General features: G+C 38.2%; 1 protein-coding gene across 2 annotated transcripts; it reads left to right on the forward strand.

Moving 5' to 3' along the window:
- Positions 1–1242: 1242 nt before the first annotated feature.
- MFSD1 (major facilitator superfamily domain containing 1) lies at positions 1243–27487 on the forward strand. Of its 2 annotated transcripts, XM_047876235.1 has the most exons (16): positions 1243–1508; positions 3537–3589; positions 5171–5283; positions 7187–7229; positions 7537–7604; positions 9128–9236; positions 14606–14708; positions 16673–16771; positions 17222–17333; positions 18928–18984; positions 19317–19473; positions 20888–20985; positions 21584–21696; positions 23989–24036; positions 25190–25247; positions 26558–27487. In XM_047876235.1, exons 1-16 carry the CDS (start codon positions 1337–1339, stop codon positions 26559–26561), a joined length of 1407 nt encoding a protein of 468 aa, XP_047732191.1. In that variant the 5' UTR covers positions 1243–1336; the 3' UTR covers positions 26562–27487. The 2 variants fall into 2 exon arrangements, with proteins under 2 accessions (XP_047732191.1, XP_047732192.1); XM_047876236.1 differs by lacking the exon at positions 26558–27487 and having other exon boundaries at positions 25190–25251.
- The last annotated feature ends 434 nt before the right edge of the window (positions 27488–27921 follow it).

The raw sequence follows: 27921 nt of genomic DNA on the forward strand, positions 1-27921 counted from the left end.
CCTTCCTTTCTTTCAGACCTCATATGCTATTATTCACAAAGTCATCCCGATTTCACCTCCTAAATACTTATTCTGCCTTCTTTGCTCTATCCGTATTTCCCCATTGTAGGCCCTTGCCACCTCTTTCTAATCTTCCTAATACCTAGTAATCCTCACTGTAATTATACCTCTAGGATTGTCATCCTCAAAATTCTTTTTGCAAAGCCTGGAGACATGCAAAAAGGGGGCAGGGGTTAAGACTGAGTGATGTTGCCAGGTTGATTTTTTAAAAACACCAATCTTGTATCCTTGCTATTCTGCTAGAAAACTTTGCATGGCTCTTCATGCAACAGGTTCAGTGTCCCTTCTCTTGAGTTCCTTCTCCCTTAATCCCAAAGTAACACACTCTCTCTCTCTCTCTCTCTCTCACACACACACACACACACACACACACACACACACACACGCACGCACACACACACACACAGTTCTGTTTCACGTTTGCAACGTTATTATCCCTCCTGCCCATCCCTTACCTCCCAGTAACCCATTCCCTGGAACCGGCAGCACTACTGGCTCATTTTTACCAATACTAGTTTAGACACTACCTTCAAGTAGCTTCAGCATTTTCCCTATGGCCACTTTCTCCAAAACTAGTTAAACTGTGCACCTGCTCTCCTTTCCCAAATGCCCTTCCTGGGCATTTCAACAAAATTCAGGGCTTATTTCAGCCACTGTTCTCATCACATTCATCCATTCCTCTAGTTTTTTAAAGTACCAGTATTTGGCACTATCTCCAACTAAACCGTAAACACCTTGAGGTCCAAGAGCTTGTCTCATTACATTTTGTATTCCCAGTACCTGGCATGTCACGGCACATCATTAGGCGCTCAATCAAGTATGTGAGTATTAAGAGCAGCCAAAGTGGCTGCGGAAAGCAATGCTGCGAGAAGGGCGGCTCCTCTTTTCGTGTCTCCAGCCCACATCCGATCACGCAGGAGGAGCCTGGCATCGAACTGGATGCAAATCCCGCACTATCTCCCGGTGGAGCTGCGCAGAGTCTGCAACAACAGTAGGGCAGGAAACATAAAGATAGCGCTGCCTGTGGTAGAAGGCCGGAGCCAAGCACCTCACACAGCTCCCCCCGGGAAAAGGAGCGGCGAAAACCCCACCTCTTCGTTTCCTACCAGGCCAGTTCTGCCCACCATGTGATCAGGGCGGCTCACGTGAGCGTAGCTCCACGTGACCTGCCGCGGTGTCATGTGAGCTATCGTAGTGAGCACATTCTTCACTGGGCTTTTGGCCGCGGAGCTTTATCTCGGAGTTACCACTGTAGCGTCGATATTTCCCCGGTTCCATGGGAGAGGACGATGAGGAAGCGCGGGCGCTGCTGGAAGGCAGCCCCAGTGAGGCTGGCAGAGGTGCTTCGGCCGTCCCCGCTGTCCCCCGGGCGCTGCCGGCCCTTTGCGACCCCAGTCGCCTGGCGCACCGGCTTTTGGTGCTGTTGCTGATGTGCTTCCTAGGCTTCGGTGAGCCTCTGGCTGGGTAGGGTGGGGCTGATAATCAACAAATTTCCGATTTTCACTCGGAGCCCGGAGATCCGCCCTGAGCGGACAGCCGCCACACGGCCTCAGCGCAGCTTCTGGCTTTCTTTCGCGCCCCTCCCTCCCCCCGTTCGCAACCGAATTCAGGCCTGTGGATGTTGCCAGCTCTTCGGCATCTGGCTGGTGGGAGTCAGGGGACTGAGCTGGGCGAGTTTTGACCCACTCTTTTGCTTTGCAAGAAGTCCCAGAGGCTAGCAGCTCGCCTCCTGGGGCCATAGATGTGAAGGAATCCCTATGTCGTCCAAGCTTCTGTCGTTATACTTTTTGTTAAGAAGGGATTCAAAAAGATTTACCCACCCGTAAGCACCCACCACCCGCCTTTTAAATAAATAATACGTTAGCAGTCTATTGTTTGTTTCTCACCGTCTTTGGGTAACATGTAGGAGTGTGTCTGGGTGATAGCTTCAGTGAGTAGATGTGTGGTTACTCTTCCGCTCTGCCACTAGTGAATCTACTGGAGTAGATTTGTATGTGGTAGTCTTGGCGGTATTTGGTTTCAGTTACGAAATCTGAAGACTCTGCAAGCAGTTTCTTAAGATAATTTTAAAACATCTTGTATTCCAGCAACTGATGTATTCCGTAGCATTCTAATGTCAGCTTGGTACGGAAGTAATAATGTGTTTTGCGGAGGGATTGGCTAAAACTGGTGTCATTGACAGGTTTAGAATATTATTATGGTGGATAGCTTAATGCTGCTGCTGGAATAGTAAACAGGCATGAAGGATGGTTTGGCCTTAGTTTCCTTGTAACTCTGTTCACCCCTCTCCCCACACTTTGTGGAAAGATGATGCCCATCAAAGCTTTAAAGCATGACACTGGTATCCTTTATCGCAGTTAAAGCAGGAATCACAACTTGCTGGGTTTAGAAACCAAAAAGAAGAACAAGCAAAACACTTAGAATTGCCCCACTCAAGCAGACAGTTTATTTTTGGTAAATTATGGTTAACTGCCTGGTTTCAGAAGCCAGATTTATATCTGTATACTGATAATTTGCTTTCTTTTGAACTGGTAGCTTCTAATGTGTACTTCTAGAAAGTGAAGAAGTGAACTCAGTATTATCTTGTATCCCATTAAAAATCTGTTAGTTATATTACTTTATTTTTATTTTTTAAGTTTATTTATTTTGAAAGAGAAAGTGGGGTAGAAGTAGGGAGAGAAAGATGGGAGAGAGAGAATCCCAAGCAGGCTCCACACCACCAGCACAGAGCTGGGTGCGGTGCTTAAACTCAAGAACCATGAGATCATGACCTGAGCTGAAATCAAGAGTCAGATGCTTAACCGAGCCACCCAGATGCCCCTAGGTTATTACTTTAAATCTGAGTGCATGTATATCAAACCTCTCTACGCTTCTTTCATATGCATACAGACATTATCGTCATGTTTTAATTTAATCTTTTAGAACTCTGTTTCTTCTTCAATCCTGGTGCTGTATTCACTAAATTATTTGATCTTGGACATTCTGTTTGCAGAGTTAGATTCTTACTTCAAACAAACAGAGTAGTTAAACTCCATTTCTGTGCTCTCATGGTAAGTGGTGAACTCAGGTAGCGTTATTAGGAAACTGCTGAGGATGTTTGTTAGATACGGTGTGTGTGTTTTGGTAGCTTTAAATATGGAAAATATAGCTGCTTCATGAAAATGCTAAAAAAAATAGACATGGAGCATGATAATAGTAAAATGGAAGAACAATTAGTTGTTGATTAACTTCTTAATCTAAGTTCCCAATATTTGCTATATATGCACATAAGTAATTTGTAAATGTTTTGGCATGTTTTCTCTGCATTGTTTGGCTACAACCTAAAAAATATTAGTGGAAAGGAAGTGGTCCACCGTGTTAATCCTTAAGCCCCTCATATAAACATTGAAAATCACCATTTGAGTAGTATTTGCAGCTTGAAACTTCTGTATGGGCAGTATTATCACCTATGAAACATTTGTTGTTTTTTATTCTAGGCAGCTATTTTTGCTATGATAATCCTGCTGCTCTTCAGACCCAAGTCAAACGGGTAAGTTGACTTTTCACCTCGTTTCTTTCCTTGGCTTTGGAATGAGTATAGTTGTTGAGGCATGGTCAGGTCTCAGATTGCCTAGTCTGAAACATTGTCCATTGAGTCCATGTTAACATCTGTAGTCAAATCCATATGTAGCAAGGAGTGTTCTGAGTTGGAATGAGTGGCCACAAAGACTTCATTTATAGCACTTGTCACTTGATATTGTTTTATACTTTAAATAAATAAGTGCTATTTCCATAGAAATGCCAAAAAGTATTAGCAGATTTTTGTTTGCATTTCACTTTCCAGTTGCATAATCATCTGAATGGCAAATGATTTGGTAGCAATAACTTTTTACTTTCTTAAATATGTCTTTGTTATTGTTCTTTCATTTAAAAAATTTTTTCTTTAACATTTATTTTTGAGAGAGAGAGAGACAGAGTGGGGGGAGGCAGAGAGAGAGAGAGGGAGATACAGAATCTGAAGCAGGCTCCAGGCTCTGAGCTGTCAGCACAGAGCCTGACATGGGGCTGGAACTCATGAGCTGTGAGATCATGATCTGAGCTGAAGTTGGATGCTTAGCCAACTGAGCCACCCAGGTGCCCCTGTTCTTTCGTATATTTTTTAAAAAATTTATTTTGAGAGAGAAAGAGAGCAGGGGAGGGGCAGAGAGAGAAGGAGAGAGAGAATCCCAAGTACGCTCCACCCTGTCAGCACAGAGGCTGATGTGGGTCTGGAACTCACAAACCACGGGATCATGACTCCAGCTGAAACGAAGAGTCGGACACTTAACCAACCAAGCCACCCAGATGCCTGGTTCTTTCATTTTTTTAAATGTGGATGCTGATTGCAGAGGATTCTGCATGTCAGTATTTTTAGTCTGGTTTTGTAAAAACACATTTGTTATTTCCCTTTTCTTGTGTATTTAATTTTTTTAAATTTACTTATTTATTTTGAGAGAGGGAGAGCAGGGGAGGGGCAGAGAGAAGGGGAGAGAGAGAATCCCTAGCAGGCTCCACGCTGTCATCACAGAGCCTGATATGGGGCTTGAATTCACAAACTGAGATAATGACCTGAGCTGAAACCAAGAATCGGGCATTTAACCGACTGAGCCACCCAGGAGCCCCTATTTTCTTGTGTATTTAGATTTCTGCCTTTGGACAGGAAGAAATAGATTTGCCCCTCACATTCTAGAATGAAAGGGAAAGAAGGTAGGAGTTAGTTGGAAGGGGTATGGATAGGTTAAGATAATTTTTTTCCATGTGTTGGTGGGGGGCACCAATGCAGATAGTATCATGGGAATAAGGGTGTAGAAGATACAGGCAAATGCAGATGGAGGTGGTCCCAGTAATGGGGGATCTAATTAACCCTGGACACCATGAAGCCTCTGAAAAGGCATGTGGACCCAGGAACTTCCCAGGGAGCCCACGTGTGACCATTTTTTCTGAGGCAGGGGCCGTAGCAGACATGAGCTTCTCAAAGCAGTTAGTGACTACGAATGATTGAGAAACGCCTGCCCTACACGAAAATAATGTTTTGATTTGTTGCTAAACTTAACTGTTTGGAAAAAAATAGTTTTATTTTCTTTTCATATAGGATATGCAGGTGAATACCACGAGATTCATGCTGCTGTATGCCTGGTATTCTTGGCCCAATGTAGTTTTGTGTTTTTTTGGTGGCTTTTTGATAGACCGAGTATTTGGAATACGGTAAGCTTGAAAAACATCTCACCTGTGGGTAAAATATTATTAGGAAAACACAGAACTAGTTAAAATATTTCTAGGAAGAAATGAATAAAATTCTGTATCGACTATGATTTTATGATTTTTTTTTTATGTCCCTTGAATTGACTTTTGAAATTTTGTTGGTATTTCAGTTAAGGTTGGGACTAGTAATGCTGCTACTGGAATATGGTAACTCAGTTATCTAAAAGTGTAAATTATGTCCTCACTTGGGACCAGGCAAACCAAGGTCTGAATCCCATTGCTGCCACTTGCTCAACTTCTTGTTGTGAGCTGTCCTGGCTTCCTGAGCTTTAGGTTCTTCATTGGTAAAGTATGGGTAATAATTCCTGCTTTACAGGGTGGTTATGAGGATTGAAAGAGATACATGTATGGCATTTGGCTCATACGTAGTATTTGCCTCTCCCAGTCCCAGTGATATTTTCTCTTTCTGCCTTTGGGCATTGAAATTTTTGTGGCCACTTCTGTGGTTGAGGAAGGAATAACATAATAAGCTTCGTCACTTTTCATCCTTAGGATTATGTATGTATTGTTAGTGGAGACTTTAAGGGGGATGTAGTCTGGGAATATTTTCAGGAGGCAGAGTGGAAAATGATGAAGGATCTTCCAATCGTATCTGATGGGAAAGGATTGAAGAGACTAAAAGTGTTTAGACTTGGGGACTTAAAAATTTTGAAAGATTAAGTATAAAGGAGAAATTAAATTTATTTTGCTTGGTAAAGGGATGGAATTAGCATGAAACTTCAGGGGGACAGATTCTACTTACTATGATGAAGACTTTGCTTGGTCAAGGTTGATGAGGGACCATGAATTGCATTGGGACCATAGCAAGTTTTCCAGTGCTAGAGAACATTCAGTAGATTGAGAGGGACTTGAGTTTCAGAAGTATGATTTCCTCATAGGATCTTTAGGGACTGTTATAATACTGGTGTTTTATTACTCTGGGGAAACATTAATCAGATATTCAAAGTGTAGAATGTGTAAGTAGGCCGATTTGTAATTGTATTAACTTAGCTGATATTTGTCCTTTTAAAAATAGTTATACTAAGTGGAATAAATCAGACAGAGAAGGACAAATACCATATGATTTCACTCGTGGAATCTAGAAAAAAAGACTGACAAATAAATAAACAAACAAAAAGCAAAATCTTACCTAAACAGAAAACAAACTGATAGTTGCCAGAGGGGAGGGGGATGGAGGGTTGGCCACAATGGCTTAAAGGGAGTGGGAGATAAAGGCTTCTAAATATGGAAGGAATAAGTTACAGGAATAAAAGGCACACCATAGGGTATATAGGCAATGGTATTGTAATAGCGATGTATGGTGACAGATGGTAGCTATATTTGTGGTGAACATAGCATATGTATAAACTTGTGAAATCACTGTGTTGTATACCTGGAAGTCATATAACACTGGGTCAAACTATACTAAAAGAACAAAACAAAACAAAACACAAACAGGAAACAAAATAAAAATAGTTTTAGTTATCAGAAATTGTAACCACTTAAAATTACTTAATCTTGGAATAAATTCTAAACTATTAATAGTAATTTTGTAAAGAATGTCCATTTTTAAGTGGGAGCCCTGGGAACTTCTTAAAGATTATGTAACAAGTTTTGTTTGTTTAAGAGATGAAAATGGTTTAAACTAACATATGCCATTGCTAAAACTTCTGGAATCTCCTTAGAAGTCAAGATTTCTGTAGATTAGTATTTAGCTGGGAAAGCTGCTGACTTAAGAGGCAGACCAGCACTTTGTTTTTCTTTCCTTGGAGGAAGTGTATGGGGGTAAAGAAAACTGAAGTGAATTGTTACTGAAGGACTTGGTGACATACTCTTAATTCATTCTCTTTCTCTCTGTCTCTAACAGATGGGGCACCATTATTTTTAGCTGCTTTGTTTGCATTGGACAGGTAAGAAAATCCAAAACATTCATTGATTATTTATTTAACAGTGACTTCTTGTCTAATTCTGCCAGCAAAGATGTGTTTATTGAATGCTTGGCTTAATTAAGCAGGGTCCAGAAATGCTCATGTGGCATAATACATGGTCCATTTTAAGCCTTGAGCTAGAGGAACATTAATATCTAAATTTCATGTATTTACTGAGAAGGGATGTTAAAACCATTATAGAAGTTGTTATTCATTGTAAGTTACTTATTTCTCTTGGATACTTGAAATTCACTTTTTCATTGATTCTACGTTATATTCTACGTTACAGGTAGTTTTTGCTCTGGGTGGAATATTTAATGCTTTTTGGCTGATGGAATTTGGAAGGTTTGTGTTTGGGTAAGTTATATATAATTTCATTCATTCTAATATAGTTTTAGTGTTCACCTATCAATTTATTGAAGATTTACAAAAATCTGTTATTGTCTCTTCTGGAGAATTACCTCAAATCCTCGAAATCTAACTACATATACACAAGACTGTTTATTTTACTTTTCCTTTAAACTAAGCAACAATTTTGAGTGGTCATTGTTAACTCTGGGGTTTGAATATTAAATAGTTCTCTAGAAATGATATTTTTCCTGAGTGTTTTGTTTTTTGTTGTATTGAAGACTGATTTAAACCTCATTTAGAAAAGTATAGACCATCAATTTGTAGGTTGGTGATTTTGCTGTTTCTTAGTGGGTAATGTGCAGGTCCTTTTGAAACCTGTTAAAGAGGCATGAATGGGCAAAATACCAATAGATTATTCTTCATGAATTTCAGTGTCTGTTCAGTAACTCCATTCTGAGTCGAGCCTTGGGCTTCCTGCCCTGAGGATGCAAATGACATAACTTATTTAAGCTTTTAGAAGTACTGGAGACATGTAGACTAATGTGGCAATTCCATATGTAGACAAAGTGCTCTAAGTGAGAGAGAAGGAAACAAAATGTATATAAAAAAAGAAAGGGATTCAGAGATGGAAATGTGGTCAGAAATGGCCTCAGACATGAAGTATGTTTTGGCATCAGTATGGGATTTGGATGAGTAGAAGAGAGAGGGAAAATTTTGGATTAGGACAGAGCGAGGAGGGTTCAGTATTAGGATATGGAGGAGAATCTCCTAACTGAAAGCCTAGAGGGGGCGTGGTCAATATGTAGAACTTACAGAAGGGAAAGTTAAAACCCAGGAAATAGGAAAATGTCGAATATGGAAGCGATTGGCCTGAAAAATGAATTTTTGTGTTTCCACAAAGTATGAACCACTCTTCCCACATAGACATTTTGTATAGCATAGGTGGATATTTTATTACAGGTCATGGTTGTTATTGCAGCACACCACATTCCCCCAAATTTACCAGTGTCATACAGCAATTACAATGTGCTTGTGAACGTTGTGGATCAGGAATTTGGGCAGGATACAGCATAGATGGCTTGTCTATGCACCTGATGTCTGGAGCCTCAGCTCGAAACATTCATGTAAAGTTGGGGGCTGGAACCATCTGAAATCTTGTTGACTTATATGTCTAGTTCTGGCATTGGGATGACCTGAAGACTAGCACTGCTGGATGGAGTGCCTAAGTGTGGCCTCTCTGTGTGGCTTGGCTTTCTTATAGCATGGCGTACTGAGGGTAGTTGGACTTCACACCAGGTGGTTCAGGGCCTCCAAGTGTGAATGAGTGAAAAGGCAGATGTCACCTTTGAGAACACAGCACCATTTCCACCATATTACGTTGCATGAAGCCGTCTCAAGCTCACCTAGATTCAGGAGTGGGAACGTAGATCCCATCTTTTATTAGCAGGGTTGTCAAAAATTTAAACTTGGATTGTTCATTGTGGTATTTCCGTAAAAGCTGTGACTTTTCTTCCTTTCCTCATTTTTAGGATTGGTGGGGAGTCCTTAGCAGTTGCCCAAAATACATATGCTGTGAGTTGGTTTAAAGGCAAAGAATTAAACTTGGTGTTTGGACTCCAACTTAGCATGGCTAGAATTGTAAGTATGACAAACTAATGAAGCCAAATGTGATGCAAGGGATTTAATCTTGTAGTTATCTCATAAAAATTAGTTTTTTTTTTTTTTTTAGGGGCACTTTGGTGGCTCAATTGATTAAGCATCCGACTTCAGCCCATGTCATGATCTCACAGTTCATGAGTTTGAGCCCCACGTTGGGCTCTGTACTGACAGCTCAGAGCTTGGAGCCTGCTTTGGATTCTGTGTCTCCCTCTCTGTCGGCCCACCCCCCACTCACGCTCTGTCTGTCTCTCTCAAAAATAAACATTAAAAAAAAAAAACACTTAAAAACTTTTTTAATGTTTATTTATTTATTTTTAATGTTTATTTATTTTTGACAGAGAGAGAGAGAGACATAGCATGAGTGAGGGAGGGGCATAGAGAGAGGGAGACACAGAATCCGAAGCAGGCTCCAGGCTCCGAGCTGTCAGCACAGAGCCCGACGGGGGCTCGAACTCACGGACCTCGAGATCATGACCTGAGCCGAAGTTGGATGCTCAACCGACTGAGCCACCCAGGCTCCCCAATGTTTATTTATTTTTGAGAGAGAGATAGAGTGCAAGTAGCGGAGGGGCAGAGAGAGACAGAGACGCAGAATCCGAAGTAGGCTCCAGGCTCTGAGCTGTCAGCACAGAGCCCACCGGGGGGCTCAAACTCACAAACTGCGAGATCATGACCTGAGCTGAAGTCGATGCTTAATCAGCTGAGCCACCCAGGTGCCCCTGTAATTATCTCTTAAAAATAACAGGATGAAGTATGTTTTTGCTTGATAAATTAGGTATTGATTTTTTCTGTATTTCTCTAGACTTCAGTATAGCATTTACCTTCCTTTAATTAAGGCATTTCTAACCTTATTTCACTTAGAAAACAGTGTAAAAAGACTAATTTTGTTTTCATTAGTTCAAAGAATCTGAGCATTGGGAGGGATCTTACAGGTTTTGTTATCTAATTTCTTTGCCCACCTTTGGCATCCCTGCTATGAAAGTCTTCACATATGGTCATCCAGACTCTCCTTGCACTTTTCCAGTGATTGGAAGCTCGCTGTATGATAGGGCAGCTCATTTACTTCAGTTAACTTTATAAAGTTCAATCTCATGTAGAGATGAAATCTGCCTCCACAAGTTTTTTCTGATTGCTCCCACTTTTGGCCTCCAGTTAATGTTTATTTCCTCTACTGTGCACCAGACCTTTCTTGTAAGGACAGCTCTTAAGTTCTTGGTCAGACGTGCTCATTTCCTGTGGTTGTCTAAGCCACATGACATGGGTTTCAGCTCCCTGACCATGGTGCTCCTGCCTGCCTGGGCTTACTGCAGGTGGTCATACTTTTCCCAGCATTTGAAACCTGGAAATGTTCGTGGTGTTTCAGGTTTGGTTTGATGGGAAACGTTATACTTTTATTAGTGCAACCTGTAAGGTGTTTGGCAGTCCCAAACCCTGTTAGGTTTTTTTCCCTCATAAACTCCTATGAATGGAGGTTTTTAAAAAAAATCCTTGCCATTGAAAATCAAGGTTCAAAAGACCAAGGTTCCAAAAATGGCATGAAAATTCTTGTAATATATTCTTAGGAAAGAAGAAATCGAGTATACAAAAAGTTTTTAATGTACTGCTTCATTATATGAAGTATATGACACGTATGTGTAATCTATAGAACATTTTTGTGATTCTGTGCATGCAGTTCTAATTTTTCACCACTATCAACAGTGCTGTTGTTGTGTGACATTGCGTAAAACTTGCCTGCATCTCTGATTGTTTCCTGAGACTAGGTTGCTAGGAATGAAATTGAGTCTAGAGGATTTGTTAGGGTTTGTTAGGACATACTCTCATATTATCCTTCCAGCGATATTTACGTCCCCATTTATGGGATATGGAAGGATCCTTTTTATTACAGCTTTGATAGTACAGACTATTATTACATTAAAAAAAAGTCATTTTAGGGGCATCTGGGTGGCTCAGTTGATTGACCGTCTGACATTGGCTCAGGTCATGATCTCACGATTTGTGAGTTCCAGCCTCGCACCGGGCTTGCTGCTCTCAGCGCAGAGCCTGCTTCGGATCTTCTATTCCCCTCTCTCTCTGTCCCTCCCCTGCTCCCACTCTCAAAAATAAATAAAACATTAAAAAATTTTTAAAAAGTCATTTTATCAAATTGATTAGAAACACCTAAATATTACTTTAATTTGTAATTTTACTTAGTGTGGTTTCCCATATTTAGACAATATCCACAAAGATATTCTGAGTACTTCATTATGTATCTTGTGCAAGTCAAGACATGTCTGTGGCAGTTTGTGGGTCTTGTTGTCTAATAACTTGTCAAGGATGTGAGATGCAATCTTTGTGATACCAGTGTGATTACTAGTGATCTTCAGGTTCTTTTCTGTGCAGTCCACTCAGCTGCAGTCTTTTCCCAGCTGCATTCTGAGGAGCCCCAGTTTCTAGATAGGAATCTCAGGGGCTTCTAGGATGCAGGGTGGGGGTTATTGGAGTAATGGTAGGACCTGAGGAAGAGGTGGAGCAAGCCAGACCTCAAGCAGCCACCTCTTCTTCAGCCAGAATGGCTCAGCTTTGACCTGATTTCTGCGCTTAGGGTCCTTGTGAGATGCATGAGACCAAAGGATTCCATTACAGAGCTGTTGGAGTAGATGGAGTTTTGGTGTTTTTGCACTTCTCTTGTCCTTGTGCATTCAGAATGGTCAGAGAGGTTCTGGCTTTACTTCTCCTTTTCTGTAGCCTGAGCTGAGTTTGTCTGGTTTTGGACACTTGATCTGTTACCATTACACCTTTAGGCCGTGGACTTTTCATTTTTATTATTTATCTCTTACTGGGGGTTGGGAGTCCAGCACCCTTTTGATGTTCATTTGTAATGTGTTACTTTTAAACTCATTATTTCAACAAATATTTATTGAGTACTTGCTAAGCCATGTCGTGTTAAGCATTTTAGAATTAAAGGATTATTAAGGTGACATCCCTATTTTTGAGAAGCTTTTATTTTCTACTATAATTCTAGGAAAGTTTCCAGTTTTATACCCATGCCCCATTTATACGTTGTTGCTCATTTGAGTAATCCATAAGCTAGCATTCTGTAAGAAGTAGCCATGTGTAGGGCACCTGGGTGAGCATCCTATCTTGATCTTGGGTCTCTCAGTTCGTGAGTTTGAGCCCTATGTGGGGCTCTGTGCTGAAAGAACGGACCCTACTTGGGGTTTTCTCTCTCCCTCTCTGCCCCTCCCCCGCTTGTGCCTTGCCCCCCCCCTCCTCAAGATAAATAAACTTTAAAAAAAATTAAAAAGAAATGAATAGCCATATGAAATTGGCTATTGTATTTGCTGTGAGAATATTGTTGAGGACATATTCATTTCTCTGTCTTCAGTGTCTGACCTATTAACAGCATTTAAAACAGTTAACATTCCCCTTACCTTGATTTCTTCTCTTGGGTTCCAGGACACTGCATAGTTTCCCTCTTGCCTTAGTATCTACTCCTGCATGTTTTGCTGGTTCCATCTCAGTCTTCTCAACTTGTAAATGTGGGAGTGCCCCAGGGCTTGGTTATTGGACATCTTTTCTTTTCTTTTGACCCCTCCTTGGTGATCTTATCTAGTTTTGGACTTTTTTTTTTTTAAATACAAACAATAGCATTTATTTACCATTTTATTTATTTATTATTATTTTTAATATAATCTGTCAAATTGGCTAACATACAGTGTGTACAGTGTGCTCTTGGTTTTGGGGGTAGATTCCTGTAATTCATCACTTACATACAATACTCAGTGCTCATCCCAACAAGTGCCCTCCTCAGTACCCATCACCCATTTTCCCCTCTCTCCCACCCCTCCATCAACCCTCAGTTTATTCTCTGTATTTAAGAGTCTCTTATGGTTGGCCTAGTTTTGAACTTTTAAATAGCATGTCTTTGCTCCTGAATTTATATCACTTGTCCAGGTCTTTCCCCTGAATTCCACACCCCTATATGCAACTTCCCACTTGACATTTCCATTTAGATATCTAGTAGGCATGTCAGACCTGACATGGCCAAACCCAGCTGTTGCTTTTCTACCAGTTATCCCCCAAACCAGCTTATGCTGTAGTTTTCTCATCCTCAGTTATGAGCAACTCTTTTCTTCCAGTTGCTCAGTCAAAACCTTAGATATTATATTAAATTACTCCTTGCCCTTCAACACACATTTTCCAATAGCAAACCCGAATAGCTTTACCATCAAAATTCATCTATTTTCTGACCACTTCTTATGATACCCACTGCTAGACATCCTAGTCCCAAGACCCTTCATCTCCATTCTGGATTATTGCACTAGCCGTCTAATGCCTGTCCTTACTTCTGCTTTCATCACCCCTTGTAGTCTCTTTTGAATACAACAGCCAGGGCAAGTCTGTTAAAACGTGTGGAATCCTGCCACTTCTCTACTCAAAACCGCAGTGGCTTCCCATCTCACACAGAATAAAAGCCAAAAGTCCATATTATAACCTATAGCCTGTCTCCCCACCATTTCCTCTCCAGGGATCTCATCTCATTTTCTTTCTTGTCCACTTACACTGTTCCAGTCTCTGCCCTTCCTACTGTTGCCATGTGCACTTACTGGCTATTCCTTCTGCCTGAATGTGCTGTCCCTCCTAGTTCACCTGATAACTAGCTTCCTTCAAGTTTTTACTCAAAGGAAAAAAAAAAAACTCAAGTTTTACTCAGTGAGATTTCTGTTCTCCTTCCCTGCTGTATTTTTTCCTTATTTTTTAGAAGTACTTTTCACAATTTAATATACTTCATATTTTCCTCTTCTACCCCACTGAAGTCTAAGCTTTATGAGAGCTGGAGATTTTTCTGTTTTATTCTTTATTATATTTGCAATATCTAGAGTAGTGACTGGTTCAATCAGGGCCCAGTGATTGCTGAATGAAGAAGTGAATGAAGATGATATTTTCTATATTTTTATATTTCTGTAACCTTTACTGTCTTCTTATGGACAGGATGATTTTTTTTTTAGATGTCAATATCAGTAAAAGCTGTGCTTTTTCTGAGCTAAAGTTTATTTTATTCATAGGTACCGTATGAATTTTGTCACTCATTGTGTTACATTTTTGCTTTGGCTGCTAGGAAATTCTAGCATTGTGTTGTTTTCCATACTAGCATTTTCTATAAACTGGCATTTTTTTGTGTGCAGTAATGTTATCTGTGGCTTTATCTTAGTTTGTTAGTTTTTTCCTAGTAGTGTTTAAAAAAAAAAATCTATCTCTTATTTAATCTGAATCCTGTTTTATCTGTTTCTCCTAGCCACCTCACATCGTTTTGGAACAAGGCAGAGTATATACAAGTGAAAATTACGTATTTTTTCCTTTTCTTTCAGGGAAGTACAGTAAACATGAACCTCATGGGATGGCTGTATTCTAAGGTTGAAGCTTCGTTGGGTTCTGCTGGTCACACAACCCTTGGGGTCACACTTCTGATTGGTGAGTGGATCCTGATGTCCCACGTTTTGTCTCTTCTGAAAGCATGTCATAGGAAGTACTGTGGCAGAGAGGGAAGAACACTGGAGTCAGGGATAGACCACTTTGGTTATAGTTTTACCTGAACAGTTCCCTGGTTCTTGGACCTAATTAGAAATAGTGAATCCTTCACCCTTTCCATTTACTTAAAATGGAGGATCTTGTCCCACCTTGTCTACTTTAGTGTTGTCATGCTGAGCAAATAAGAGAGTGTGTCTGAAAACTCTGAAAACAAAGACTTTATACTTGTAAGGTGTTACTAGTCTGTAGTAGAGAGATAATTATTTCCTTTTGATTGAATTCAATTGTATACCCATAGAGCTAAGATTTTATAGAAGTCAGAGGTAATATCATATGGTGGGAAGTCCACTAAGTTGGGAGTCAGGAGTCTGGGTTCTAGTCCTGCCTCTAACTAGTTCTGTCATCTTGGACAAGGAAGTTAAATTTTGTGTCTCAGCTTTCTTTTCTGTAAAATTACAAGTGTTTGACCAAAGCTGTGTAGGTCCCTTCTGGCCCTAAGTTCCGTTAGCTAAGGCTTGGGTTATGCTGGTTGCTTGGTGGGTCACTGGGAAACATATGAGGCCTTCTGGAGTTACCACCTGTGCTTTTTCTCTGAGCAGCAGATTTTTGTAACTGAGCCCAGTGATGGTTAAGAGGTCCACTTTTCAGAGCCCTACAGAGACTTGTGGGATGGTGAGGTGAACATTCTGTGCCATCTTTTATTCCTTATAATTCCTTGATAATAGCTTGGTAGAAAGAGGGCATTGGAGAGGAAATCTTGGACATGCAGCTTATACCTAGGGATTCCTCTTTTCCTCCCTGCATTCCCAAATCCCATGCTTTATTTAAAACTTCTTTTTTTGATGGGGGGTGGGAGGGAGGGGAGGGTGGGTGATGGGTGTTGAAGAGGGCATTTTTTTGGTATGAGCATTGGGCGTTGTATGGAAACCAATTTGACAATAAATTTCATATATTTAAAAAATAAATAAATAAAAATAAAAAGAATAAAACTTCTTTTTTACTCTCAGATGCTCTTTGGGATTCCTTCTAGTCCTCTCCACAATGGAGAATATGAGAATTAAAAAAAATTTTAAGCCAGAAAAGATCAGTGCCATCAAGTCAAAACCTCTGATTTTACAAATAGAAGTTGAAGCTCTGAGAGATTAAGTTCTGTGTTGAAGATCATTCAGCTTGTTAGTGGCAGAAGTAGAACCCATGTCTACTGACTCTCATTTTAGCAATTTTCAGCTAGACTACATTATGAAATTAAAGATTCATTTATTTTACTGATCTTCTTTTTAAAAATCTTGAGAAGTATAAACTTTATTCACTCTTTATCCTGATTTGCTTAAATAATATAAGATTAGCATTAGCTAGTGATGCTGAGTATGCAAAGGAAAGAGAGCCTGGGTGAACTGTGCTGTGGGGAGGGTGGGCCCTTTGGCCTGCCAGAGGGTAGGTAGGGTCAAGGGTTACAGACTTGGGAAGGAATCTAGAGGAAGATGAGATGATCACAGAATCAGACTTTGCTTTTATAATTTTTTCCCTCTGGCATCTGTCAATAATCAGTGCTTAGACTGAGTTAAGGAATTAGTACTGATTTGCTAGTTGGTCATCCACTTCGTTAAGTCTGTATTCTGCTTTATAACCCTAGACTAGTATGTTCTAGGCTTTTCCTTCTAGTCTCTAACCTTCTATTGGGAAATAATATTAGTAAGAGTGACTGTTGTTTGTTGAGTTTTTACCACATGCTATTCCTTTTCTTTTGTCCTGATTTAGTACTTGTAGGATTTTCTTGTATGTGTCTAGATGCTATCCCTTTTAGTTGCTAAGTTTTCTGCTGTTAGGTAAGGTGCTGCCTCTTGGGAACCTTCAGTCTGATTCTCCTTTAAAAACGTCTTTCTTTTAAAAAATTTTTTCTATTATAGGAGGTATAACATGTGTTCTTTCACTAATCTGTGCCTTGGTTCTCGCTTACTTGGATCAGAGAGCAGAACGAATCCTTCATAAAGAACAAGGAAAAACAGGTAGGACTAAACGCAGGAAAAGTGGGGCTTTGGGAATTGCAGACCTTTGAGGATAATTTACAATGAGATAAGTTCCTAATGTAGTGTTATATCCCAGTGAGGCTTAATACATGTTTTTTTTTTTTTAATCTTTTATTTCCCAACCTATTTCTACTTGTCTAAATTTTGGGGTACATTTTTTTTCCCCTTAAGCATTGACAGCATTTACGTTCTTGTATTTAAATGCAAAATGATGAGTGTTCTTGAAGGGGAGCAGGAAAGTAGACACTAATCTTAGATTTTGCTTTTTCTAATGTCTTTTTAAGTTTTCCCAGAAACTATGTTCCAGTAATTTACTGAGAAAAGTATTTTGTAAACTGAATGGTAAAGGTTTATCACATGATAAAAGAAAAATAATCTTGACCTAGATATGCAAAATTACGCTGATAGTTTCTTCCCTTTCTTTTTAAGGTGAAGTTATTAAGTTAACTGATGTGAAGGACTTCTCCTTACCCCTGTGGCTGATATTTATCATCTGTGTCTGCTATTACGTGGCAGTCTTCCCTTTCATTGGACTTGGGAAGTGAGTATTCCCTAGGATTCCATTTTTGTTGGCTAAATTGTAATGAGAATTTAATCACATAAATGTAATTTTTTTAGCTATGAATCTTGCTTTTCCAGTTACAGTTTATATTTACACAGGAATTGTTTTACATCCTGGCATACAACTGATTTTCTTTGCTTTAAGATTTAGTATTCGGCTTAATAGTTTTAATTATTTTTTTTGATGAAATACCTAATAATAGTTTTTGATTCATAATACAGCTTTATTTTAATGCTTTATATTGGACTAATATTCTTTTTTATTTCCTCTTTATTCCTTTGTTTGGAAGCTTTTTCTTGAAAATGGAAACAGTACTTTGGCTCATTGTGCCTGGGCACATTTCCATTTGCTAGGATTATAATTATACCAGGGTTCAAAATCATTCTTTTTTGCTCTGTCACCTGCCTCTCCCTTTCCATTGGCAGCTGCTTAAACAGAGCAGTGTATGAGTGTGTATGTACTGAGTGTCTTTGTAATCAGAACCTTTAAATTGAGACTGTCTGTGACTTTGACACAAAGTCACATACATTATTTTGCAAAGAACCTATCTGGTCCTACTTTAAGGGAAAGAAGCACTCTTAATATCATGTAGTAATACAGTTGATTTTCTGAAAACTTATGTGTACTGTTTGCTGTATTTTTAAAATGAAAAAAATTGGGGGTGCCTGGGTGGCTCAGTCGGGTTAAGCATCCGATTCCTGCTCAGGTCATGATCTCCCAGTCTGTGGGTTTGAGCCCTGCATTGGGCTCTGTGCTGACAGCTCAGAGCCTGGAGCCTGCTTCGGATTATGTGTCTCCCTCTCTCCTGCCCCTCCCCAGCTCATGTTCTGTCTCTCTCTCTCTCAAAAATAAAATAAACATTAAAAACATTTTTTCAAATAAAAATAATGAAAACAAAATGGAGCGCCTGTGTAGCTCAGTCAGTTAAGTATCTGACTTCGGCTCAGATCATGATCTCTCAGTTCGGGAGTTCTCTACTGTGAGCACAGAACCTGCTTCGGATCCTCTGTCTCCCCCTCTTTCTCTGCCCCTCCTCCACTGGTTCTCTCTCTCAAAATAAATAAATACACTTAAAAAAAAGAAGTAAATAAAATAAAATGAAAAAAATTGACATCAATATATTTTATTTAGTTAGTGAAGTATTTATATAAATACTAAAGCTTTAGCTCCAGTTGCTTGAAGATGAATGTTAAATAAGTTGGGAAAGTAGTATCAGGAAGGAAAAGTTGGGGCACCTGGGTGGCTCAGTCGATTAAGTGTCCGACTTTGGCTCAGGTCATGATCTCACGGTCCGTGAGTTCAAGCCCCGCATCGGGCTCTGTGCTGACAGCTCAGAGCCTGGAGCCTGTTTCCGATTCTGTGTCTCCCTCTCTCTCTGCCCCTCCCCTGTTCATGCTCTGTCTCTCTCTGTCTCAAAAATAAATAAACGTTAAAAAAAAATTAAAAAAAAATTAAAAAAAAATTAAAAAAAAAAGAAGGAAAAGTTGACTAAACTTGAGTTTTTATTTAGTTTAATTCTAAACAATAGTTCACTCTAAAGTGCTTATTTCTGTCTCTCTCTCTTTTATTTTAGAGTTTTCTTTACAGAGAAATTTGGATTTTCTCCCCAGGCAGCAAGTGCTGTTAACAGGTATTTCATTAATTCTGTAAGTGCTTATTGTGTGTTTAGTGTGGGTCTATAATTATAACCAAATGTCCTAATAGATAAAAAAGACATGCGACTTAACATCCATAGTGTGAAACCAAGATTATATTGGTACTTGATCCTGAGAGGCCGTCTTTGCATTAATGGAAAACCAAAGAAATCTTGGACCACCCTTTATATCTTTAAATTTCTGTTTGTTGATGACCATTTTAGAAGAATGCTAAATAAAATGAGCTAGGATTTGCTTTGTCTAGTGATTTTAGGGACTTTCTGGATGTGATATATTTCATTAAATATCTTTTATATTCTCTGGACAGTATTGTGTATGTCATATCAGCTCCGATGTCCCCAATATTTGGGCTCCTGGTGGATAAAACAGGGAAGAACATCATCTGGGTTTTGTGTGCAGTGGTTACCACTCTTGCTGCCCACATCTTGCTGGCCTTCACGCTGTGGAATCCTTGGATTGCTATGGTAATATCATTGTTGATGTTTGTGGGGATCAGGGCTTTAGGGAAGACTCTGTAGAGTGCAGGTCCAGAGCCACACTCAGCTCTTCTGATAGCAGAGCTTGTGACAGTGAGAAAAAACATGCCTTGATTTTAATTTCTACAAAATAACTATTTTTAAAGTAAATATTAATTATTAATGCATAAGGTATTTTTAATTTATTTGGCTTATTTAACAGTAATCTCAATGCTGAAATCGAATTTGAAATAAAGTAGTCTTATAAAAGCCAAAATGGGTATTAGTTTCATTTATTTTTCTGTACTTTCATCATAGGTGGCAAAAAAACAAAGAAACATACAAAAAACCTATCAGCCCAGGATTCATGATTTTGCATTCTTTTGTCTTTAACTCCTAGAAGGTTAAAAAGTGACAACGAATTCATCAGATTTTTGTTATTGTTCTTTAGAATGTCATTTTAAAACTTTTTTTTTTTTAACTTTTATTTATTATTGAGAGACAGAGACAGAGCATGATCAGGGGAGGGGCAGAGAGAGAGGGAGACACAGAATCCGAAGCAGGCTCCAGGCTCTGAGCTGTCAGCACAGAGCCCGACGCGGAGCTTGAACCCATGAACTGTGAGATCATGACCTGAGCTGAAGTTGGACACTTAACCAACTGAGCCACCCACGCACCCCAGAATGTCATTTTAAAGACCACAGGCTTAATGAGTGTATATGTTTGCACTCTTAGTGAGATTTCCATAGGACAGATTCTTGGAAGTTGAAATGCTGTAACAGAGGATTTGTGCATGTGACATCTTGATAGACATCATGAAACTTATCTAAAAAGTTTTTACCCATTTATAGCTTTACCAATAATACACAAATGTGTGTGTTTTTTACTATCCTAGCCATGTTGGGTGCTGGCCATGTTTTAATCTTTGCCAGTATGATAGGTTTAGATGATCTTATTTAAACTTAAATCATAAGGTTTCTTTTTAACTAAAGAAAAGTCTGCATTAGGTGATAGATAGTTCTCTGCCATGCTGTTCAGTTAGGTGTTGGTTACCCAGAGGTAAGATAATGAATTGTTGGTGTGATGTTGCCTTGATTGCTTAATTTGTAATTAATCAGTACTGGAAAATTAGCTTGCCTGAAACATTGGTAATAATTTTTTGCAATTTACCTTTATTTTCTTATTTACTCCTTAATTGTACTCTGGGCCCAGTCAGTTATATAGGTATGTAATATAAAATGGTTAAGACTGTGTGTGTGTGTGTGTGTGTGTGTATCAAATGTGAATTTTAGCATAATTGCAATAAATTTTGTATGAATGTTGATATATTTGCTCTTAAGTCACTCTAGCTAATCTGCATCAAAGGAAAATCACCTTTTGGTTAATGTTAAGCTTTTTTCCTTTTTGGTATTGTTTTCTACAGTGTCTCCTGGGAATCTCCTATTCGTTACTTGCCTGTGCATTGTGGCCAATGGTGGCGTTTGTAGTTCCTGAACATCAGCTAGGAACCGCATATGGCTTGTAAGTGTTTGCGCCATAATGTCTCTCTCTCTGCTGTATCAATTTAATTATCGTGTAAAACTCTACGTCTCCTGAATCCAGTCACCTTCAGGCTTCTGGGACAGCTCTGAACCTGGAAATCACTGGAGAAGTTGGTTTAATCTATGGGTGATATTGTGGCAACAGAAATGCTCCAAGCCTCCACAAGAAAGCTGGAGTTAAGCTAACCCATTAGAAGTGATTTCTGACATTGACATTGGCTGCCTGTTTATCTGAGGCCTTCTGAGTGAGAAATTGAGGCCTGGTCTCTGGCCCAAAAAGCAGAAGGGGGAAACTGCACCCGTGTTGGTATTCACTTAGCTCTTTCTTTCATTCAGCAGGAAAGTATTGAGTTCATACTTCACTTAATAAGACAGGCTCCCTTACCTTTGAGCATAACATCTAGTAGCAGAAACAGTCATGGGATAAAAAACAATTCTAATCAGGTCGTTCCTGGTTGAAAACATCTTTTGACACTAATAGTATGTCGTTTATAGATACTAATGTTTAAAGTGAATTGTTATTCTGTGTGTGAAGACTTTCTAAATTGAAATGTGTTTTTATATTTCTTGAATTGTAGCATGCAGTCCATTCAGAATCTTGGGTTGGCGATCATTTCCATTATTGCTGGCATGATATTGGATACTCGGGGATATTTGTTTTTAGAAGTTTTCTTCATTGCCTGTGTTTCTTGTAAGTGTGATGTGGCAACATTTAGTTTCTTATAAAGTGTAGCAGAATGTTTTATTTATACTTTTAGGTTTTTGTTGTTCTTGTTCTCATTTTCCCTCTTTTCAACCAAATCCCTAAAATGTACCTCTCAGATTTGCCTACTTCTTAGTCTGTACATCGAAGTTTTCCAGCCAGTGGTTTTCTAGTTCTATGAGGATTCCCAAGCATTTTTTAAGGAGATGCCTATTTTTTTTTTTTTTAATTTTTTTTTTCAACGTTTATTTATTTTTGGGACAGAGAGAGACAGAGGATGAACGGGGGAAGGGCAGAGAGAGAGGGAGACACAGAATCAGAAACAGGCCCCAGGCTCCGAGCCATCAGCCCAGAGCCTGACGTGGGGCTCGAACTCACAGACTGCAAGATCGTGACCTGGCTGAAGTCGGACGCTTAACCGACTGCGCCACCCAGGCGCCCCAGGAGATGCCTATTTTTAAAAGTAGTAGTGGAATTTTCTTCATATTCTGTTTTAAATACAGTTTTTAGGAAACATTATCCTCTTTGAAGTGGAACCATTTAAAGGGTGCCAGGTATGTTCCTGGTGTGAATGTATAGAATTTGGTATGATTTAGGTGTGAGTGCTCATGGTTTATTCATTAGGCAGCTTTTAATTGCTTTTATTCTTAGTCTTATAATTTAATTTTTACCTGTAATGATTTATTCGTTAAAAATAGGAAATACTAGGAAACTGTTGAAAACTACAAAAATAAACTAGTATTTTTCCTGTGGTAGGCTTCACCATACATATAGTTGTATTTACCTGAAAAAAGTTCTTATATAACATACCAAATTGTCTATTATGCTTTATTTATTTTTTTCATCATGACATTTCTGTTTTTTTTAATATAATTTATTGTCAAATTGGTTTCCATACAACACCCAGTGCTCATCCCAACAGGTGCCCCCCTCAATGCCCATCACCCACTTTCCCCTCTCCCCCACCCCCATCAACGCTCAGTTTGTTCTCAGTATTTACGAGTCTCTTATGGTTTGCCTCCCTCCCTCTCTGATTGTAACTTTTTTTTCCCCTTACCACCCCCCGCCATGGTCTACTGTTAAATTTCTCAAGATCCACATATGAGTGAAAACATATGGTATCTGTCTTTTTCTGATTGACTTATTTCACTTAGCATAACACCCTCCAGTTCCATCCACATTACTGCAAATGGCATGATTTCATTCTTTCTCATTGCCAAGTAGTATTCCATTGTATATATAAACCACATCTTCTTTATCCATCCATTATGCTTTAACATGTGTTTAATTGGCAAACCCTAGTGATGATTTTTATCAGACCCCATTTACAGGGATTAAGACAAATTATACTTGAAATGTGGTATTTGTAGATAATTGTTATGCAAAGCCTGACTGTATTATATTATCTCATACTCTTAGAGTAAGCACATCATATTTTAAAAATGTATTATTTGTTTTTAAAAAGTAGATGATACAGAATTCACAACTAGGTAATGAAAGTATTTTTGTCTGTTTTTGATGCTGCAACATGTGGTTTAATTTCAGTCCACAATTCCGCATATATTTGATTCTCAAACCTGACACCATGCCATTTAAAAATGTTTTTGTTGCCATATTAACTTAAAGTAAACTAAGTGTGCCTCACCTGTTAAGGTAAAAAGCCAAGTCCTGACTTTCTGAGGTTTTCCCTGGCTCTGGGCTTCTGGGATTCAAATAACCACGTTCTCATGTTTGGTGAATTTGTAAAATGGATGTGATGTTTTCAGACTAGAAGGATTACTTCTGTTTGGTTCTCTGTAAAAAGATAAGTAGGGTGCTGGCAGGACTTTTTGGAAGTGTAAGGAAGACTACCACTTAAAAGGGAGAGGAAAGAGAAAAGAGAGAAAAGAGTCTCATGTAGCCCATGGGAAAAAATGGTGTGTAAATAATTTTTAGTGATTTTTGAAAACTAATGTGAATAGTGTTTTTATTTTTATTATTTTTTTGAGAGAGAGTATGAATGCATGTGTGGGGTAGGGAGTATGGGGGGAGGGGAGAGGGAGAGAAAGAATCTCAGCACCAATATGGTGCTCAATATTATGACCTTGAGATCATGACCTGAGCTGAAATTAAGAGTCCGACGCTTAACTGACTGAGCCACCCAGGTACCCCAGTAGTGTTTGTAGTTTTAAATGCCGGTCAGTAAAGATTTCTCTAAGTTTTACTTTGTAATTATGATTACATAGGAATCATTGGGAAGAAGTACATGTTTTTTAAGGACCTGTTTTTTTCCACTTTCAGTGTCACTTTTATCTGTGGTCTTACTCTATGTGGTGAATCGTGCTCGAGGTAAGTAGAATTCAGACATTTTCTTCTTAAACCACCGTGGATCATATTGTGGGGTCCCTGGATTGTCTACATGCCTCTTTAGAGCCCAGTGCTTTAGTTATGTAATAATGACATTCCATTCGTAGTGATAGAAACACAATTCATTATTTAACATATAATTACGTGTTCTGGAACTTCAGATTTATTAAAATTTTTGTCATTTTCTTTCTGGCCAGTTTAAGTTTTGTAATATAACATTTTAGATGTTCTTTTTTATGTTAGCATAAAAAAAGTATGGCATTTTTAAAGTAACTTAAAGCCATTATTGTGTTATTGTCTCACATTTTAAAAAAGTACATATATTTATAGCTACAGTTTGCATTTTAAGGTTGAAAGTGTTTGATAGAGAATGAGGTGTTACACAATTTTTCTTTTGCTGTATCTTCTATATGCATTTGTACTTCTTTTAAAAAATTTTTTTAATGTTTATTTATTTTGGAGAGAGAGAGAGAGTGAGAGAGAGTGAGCGGGGGAGGGACAGAGAGAGGGAGACAGAATCCAAAGCAGGCTCCAGGCAGGAGCTGTCAGCACAGAGCCCAATGCAGGGCTGGAACTCACGAACCTTGAGATCATGACCTAAGCCGAAGTTGTACGCTTAACTGACTGAGCCACCCAGGCACCCCATTTTCTTTGTTTTTTGTAAGGTTTTGATGTTACCTTTATTAATTTTTCTAACTTGCTTGCCCTGAAAGGTTGTTATGTACCTAGAAAAATGTGTGTACTTGCTAATTAAATTATTTTAGGTCATTTCCTTTCGTTTCTCTTAGTTTTTGCTATTATTGAATATTAATACAATGTCCCAGTTAACAAGATGTAATGAAATACGTAAGTCCAAGCTTAAAAAAAACAAAGCTCACATTATACAGTGATTATTTGTATTTGTATCATATAAAGATTCTTAAAGTACATTCTGCCCCTGCCCCGCCTTGGGAAGGTTCCAGGAGATGAACTATTTCTTTCTCATCTTCTGTAGCCTTTTGTGTTACTTTAAGGTATACCAATGTAAATGTGGGGTGTGTGTGTGTGTGTGTGTGTGTGTGTGTGTGTGTGTGAATGTTTGAATTTTAATTTTAGTAGTTTTATAGAAAAGGTTCTGTGCTTATTTGTGTTTTAGGGGGGAACCTAAATTATTCTGCAAGACAAAGGGAAGAAGTAAAACTTTCTCATGCTGAGTAAGTATTAAAAGAGAAAAGTTGTCTTTCTTTTGCAAATCTCAAACATTAGCATTTTATTTCAAAGTATGAGGTTTGGACTTCTAAGAAATTAGTCTTCTTGAGATTTGAGAGCTAGAAATTATCTGTGGATGTGGTGTAACAAAATTCTTACTTGTTCAGAAAATTTAAATAGGGTCGATGTCAAGGGTTAAAATGAAGGGGGATAAGAAGAATTGGGCTTTAAATTGCTTTCTGGGAGAGAGAGAGAGAAAGACTTGTAGTATTTGTCATTTATTGGAGGAAAGGTCTTTGTCCTAAGCTCCTATTCTGGGCTTACCCTTCCATTCTCTCTGATGTTGTCTTTTTCTTAACTAGTTGAGATAATTTTTCATCTTCTGCTACTAACATTCTGTGTCTTCTGACTCATTTAGAACAGATTAAGTATATAGTGTGATGTTTAAGTTAATTTTTTCCAAAAGTGTATGCTAAAACATAACTGATTCTATTTCCTGTTACTATAATTTCTGATTTTTTAGATATTAAAATTTTTATGATTTAAAAAATGTACTTATAAACATATGCCATGTAATTATAAGTTTTGTGAATTTTGTATAGCTTAAAATCTTGTAGAACAAAGCTGTCTTTTAAGGAGGTGATTCTTGGCCATTTCAAATTACCTTTTAACATAGTAATTCTACTTCTTGAAATACATCTTGAGAATATAATCAAAGCTATTACAGGTTTTAAATGTCTTTATGACAGTCTTGTTTGTTATATCAAACAGTTGGAAAGAACATGAATGTCCCAAGGTAGGGAAATGGTTAAATAAATTATGACACATCCATATAATATGTTGTTAAAATCATGTTTTAGAAAGAATTTAAAAGTCAGGATGACTTTTTTTCTGTCCGTGCACCAAGTCAGAGATACCTACCCTACCACATGTTAAGTAGACAAAAGATTAAAATGCAAACATAATATCCAGTTTTGTTAAAGAAAAAGTATGCAGGCATGTGTATTTCTTACTTACTTACTTGTATATGATAGAAGAAATACTGAAAGGAAAAACCCCAAATACTAACAATTCCATTTGAATGGTAAGGTTACAGGCATACATTTTCCTTTATCCATATTTTCCAGATTTTCTACATTGATCTTATGTTACTTTTACAATCAAGAGGAGTTAAGAGATATTCAGCAAAGTGTGCAGCCTTTAATACTTGGCACTACATGTTTTGTAATGCTTATGGTTTTTATTTTGTAAACCAGTTGAGACCTCCTGTGTTTTCTTTCTCCTTTTTGATAACTTACTGCATTGTGTTTTGCAGATGAGAAGCTTAAATGACTGTGTCATGAGATGGGCTGCACACATCATTGGTTTGAAAACTTCTATTTTTTTTTTAAATCTAGAGATTAATCATTAGGAAAAATAATGGTGTGGAAAGTTTTTATATTTATATTTCAAAAATACCTATTTCAAAGTATATTTGTGATGACTATTTTGGCCTCTGTCTTATGAATTGTGTATTGCTGAAGAATTCTACTTTGGAATGGGCTAATCAACAGTGAGGTTTAGAAAGTTTCTCTGGTATATACAGGTGAACTTTAGTGAGGACAGTAAATAGTAGAAAACTTGGATCTTGTATTGAGATAATTTTCAGAAGAAGCATCTTTAAATCTTAAAGCAAAAAAAAAAAAAAGGCTTTTGAGGGGTAGAAGGGATATTTTATACAGAATAAACAACGGCATGTTCATAGGCATTCCCTATTTTGATAGGGAATATTTGAAAGATATTTTTTATGCAGTCTTTTCATTTTCACAAATAGCAGATTGAATTCTGCTCTCTTTAGTTATGAGAGGTTGATGAGCAGTGACCCTTTTGAACTTCTTTGTATCTCCATTACTCAGGACCCTGATCACTTAGAGAGGTAATTTTGTGCTAGAGTTTTTTCTTACAATCTAATTAATTACTAAGCAGTATACTTGAAATTATGCATATCTACATGGATTAAAACACTGCAAAAAGAATACTTGATGTCTTTTAAAACTTGATTGTTTAAAAAATATTAAAACACTGATTTTAACTGTTAATTATTTGGAAGATGATCTCTATAAGAAAGTCTAAGTTGGAGGGGCTCTGGGGTGGCTCAGTCCATTAAGTATCTTGATTCTTGATTTTGGCTCAGGTCATGTACTCAGTTTGTGAGTTCGAGCCCCATATCAGGCTCTGTGCTGATGGTGTGGAACCTGCTTGGGATTCTGTCTCTGCTTCTCTCCCTCCTTCCCCAGCTTGTGCTCTCTCTCTCTCACTCTCTCTTAAAAAATAAATAAACAAATAAATAAACTAAAAAAAAAAAGATCTAAGTTGGAATAAAGAAAATTTGCTTAATTAAAGTCTTTGTAAGTCAGTGGAGCACCTTTTTCTCCAGAGTAGGACTTTAAATCACATTTATATATTTCGGATTAAATATGGTTATAAAATTTCTTTGACAAACTTAAAAACTTTTTAATTGACTTAGTCTTAGCATATTATATGTTAAAGTCAAGAAATTTTTCATGTGATTTGCTTTTCAGGAGCATGCAGATATTTTAGACAACTATTAAACTGTCATATTTAGCTAATTATATTATTTGAAATATATGACATTGTATGCTTGAAAGTTCTGGAACACATTGAAAATGCATTCCTGAT

The sequence above is a fragment of the Prionailurus viverrinus genome, chromosome C2, assembly GCF_022837055.1.
Source record: "Prionailurus viverrinus isolate Anna chromosome C2, UM_Priviv_1.0, whole genome shotgun sequence".
In the NCBI taxonomy this organism is placed as follows: domain Eukaryota; kingdom Metazoa; phylum Chordata; class Mammalia; order Carnivora; family Felidae; genus Prionailurus; species Prionailurus viverrinus.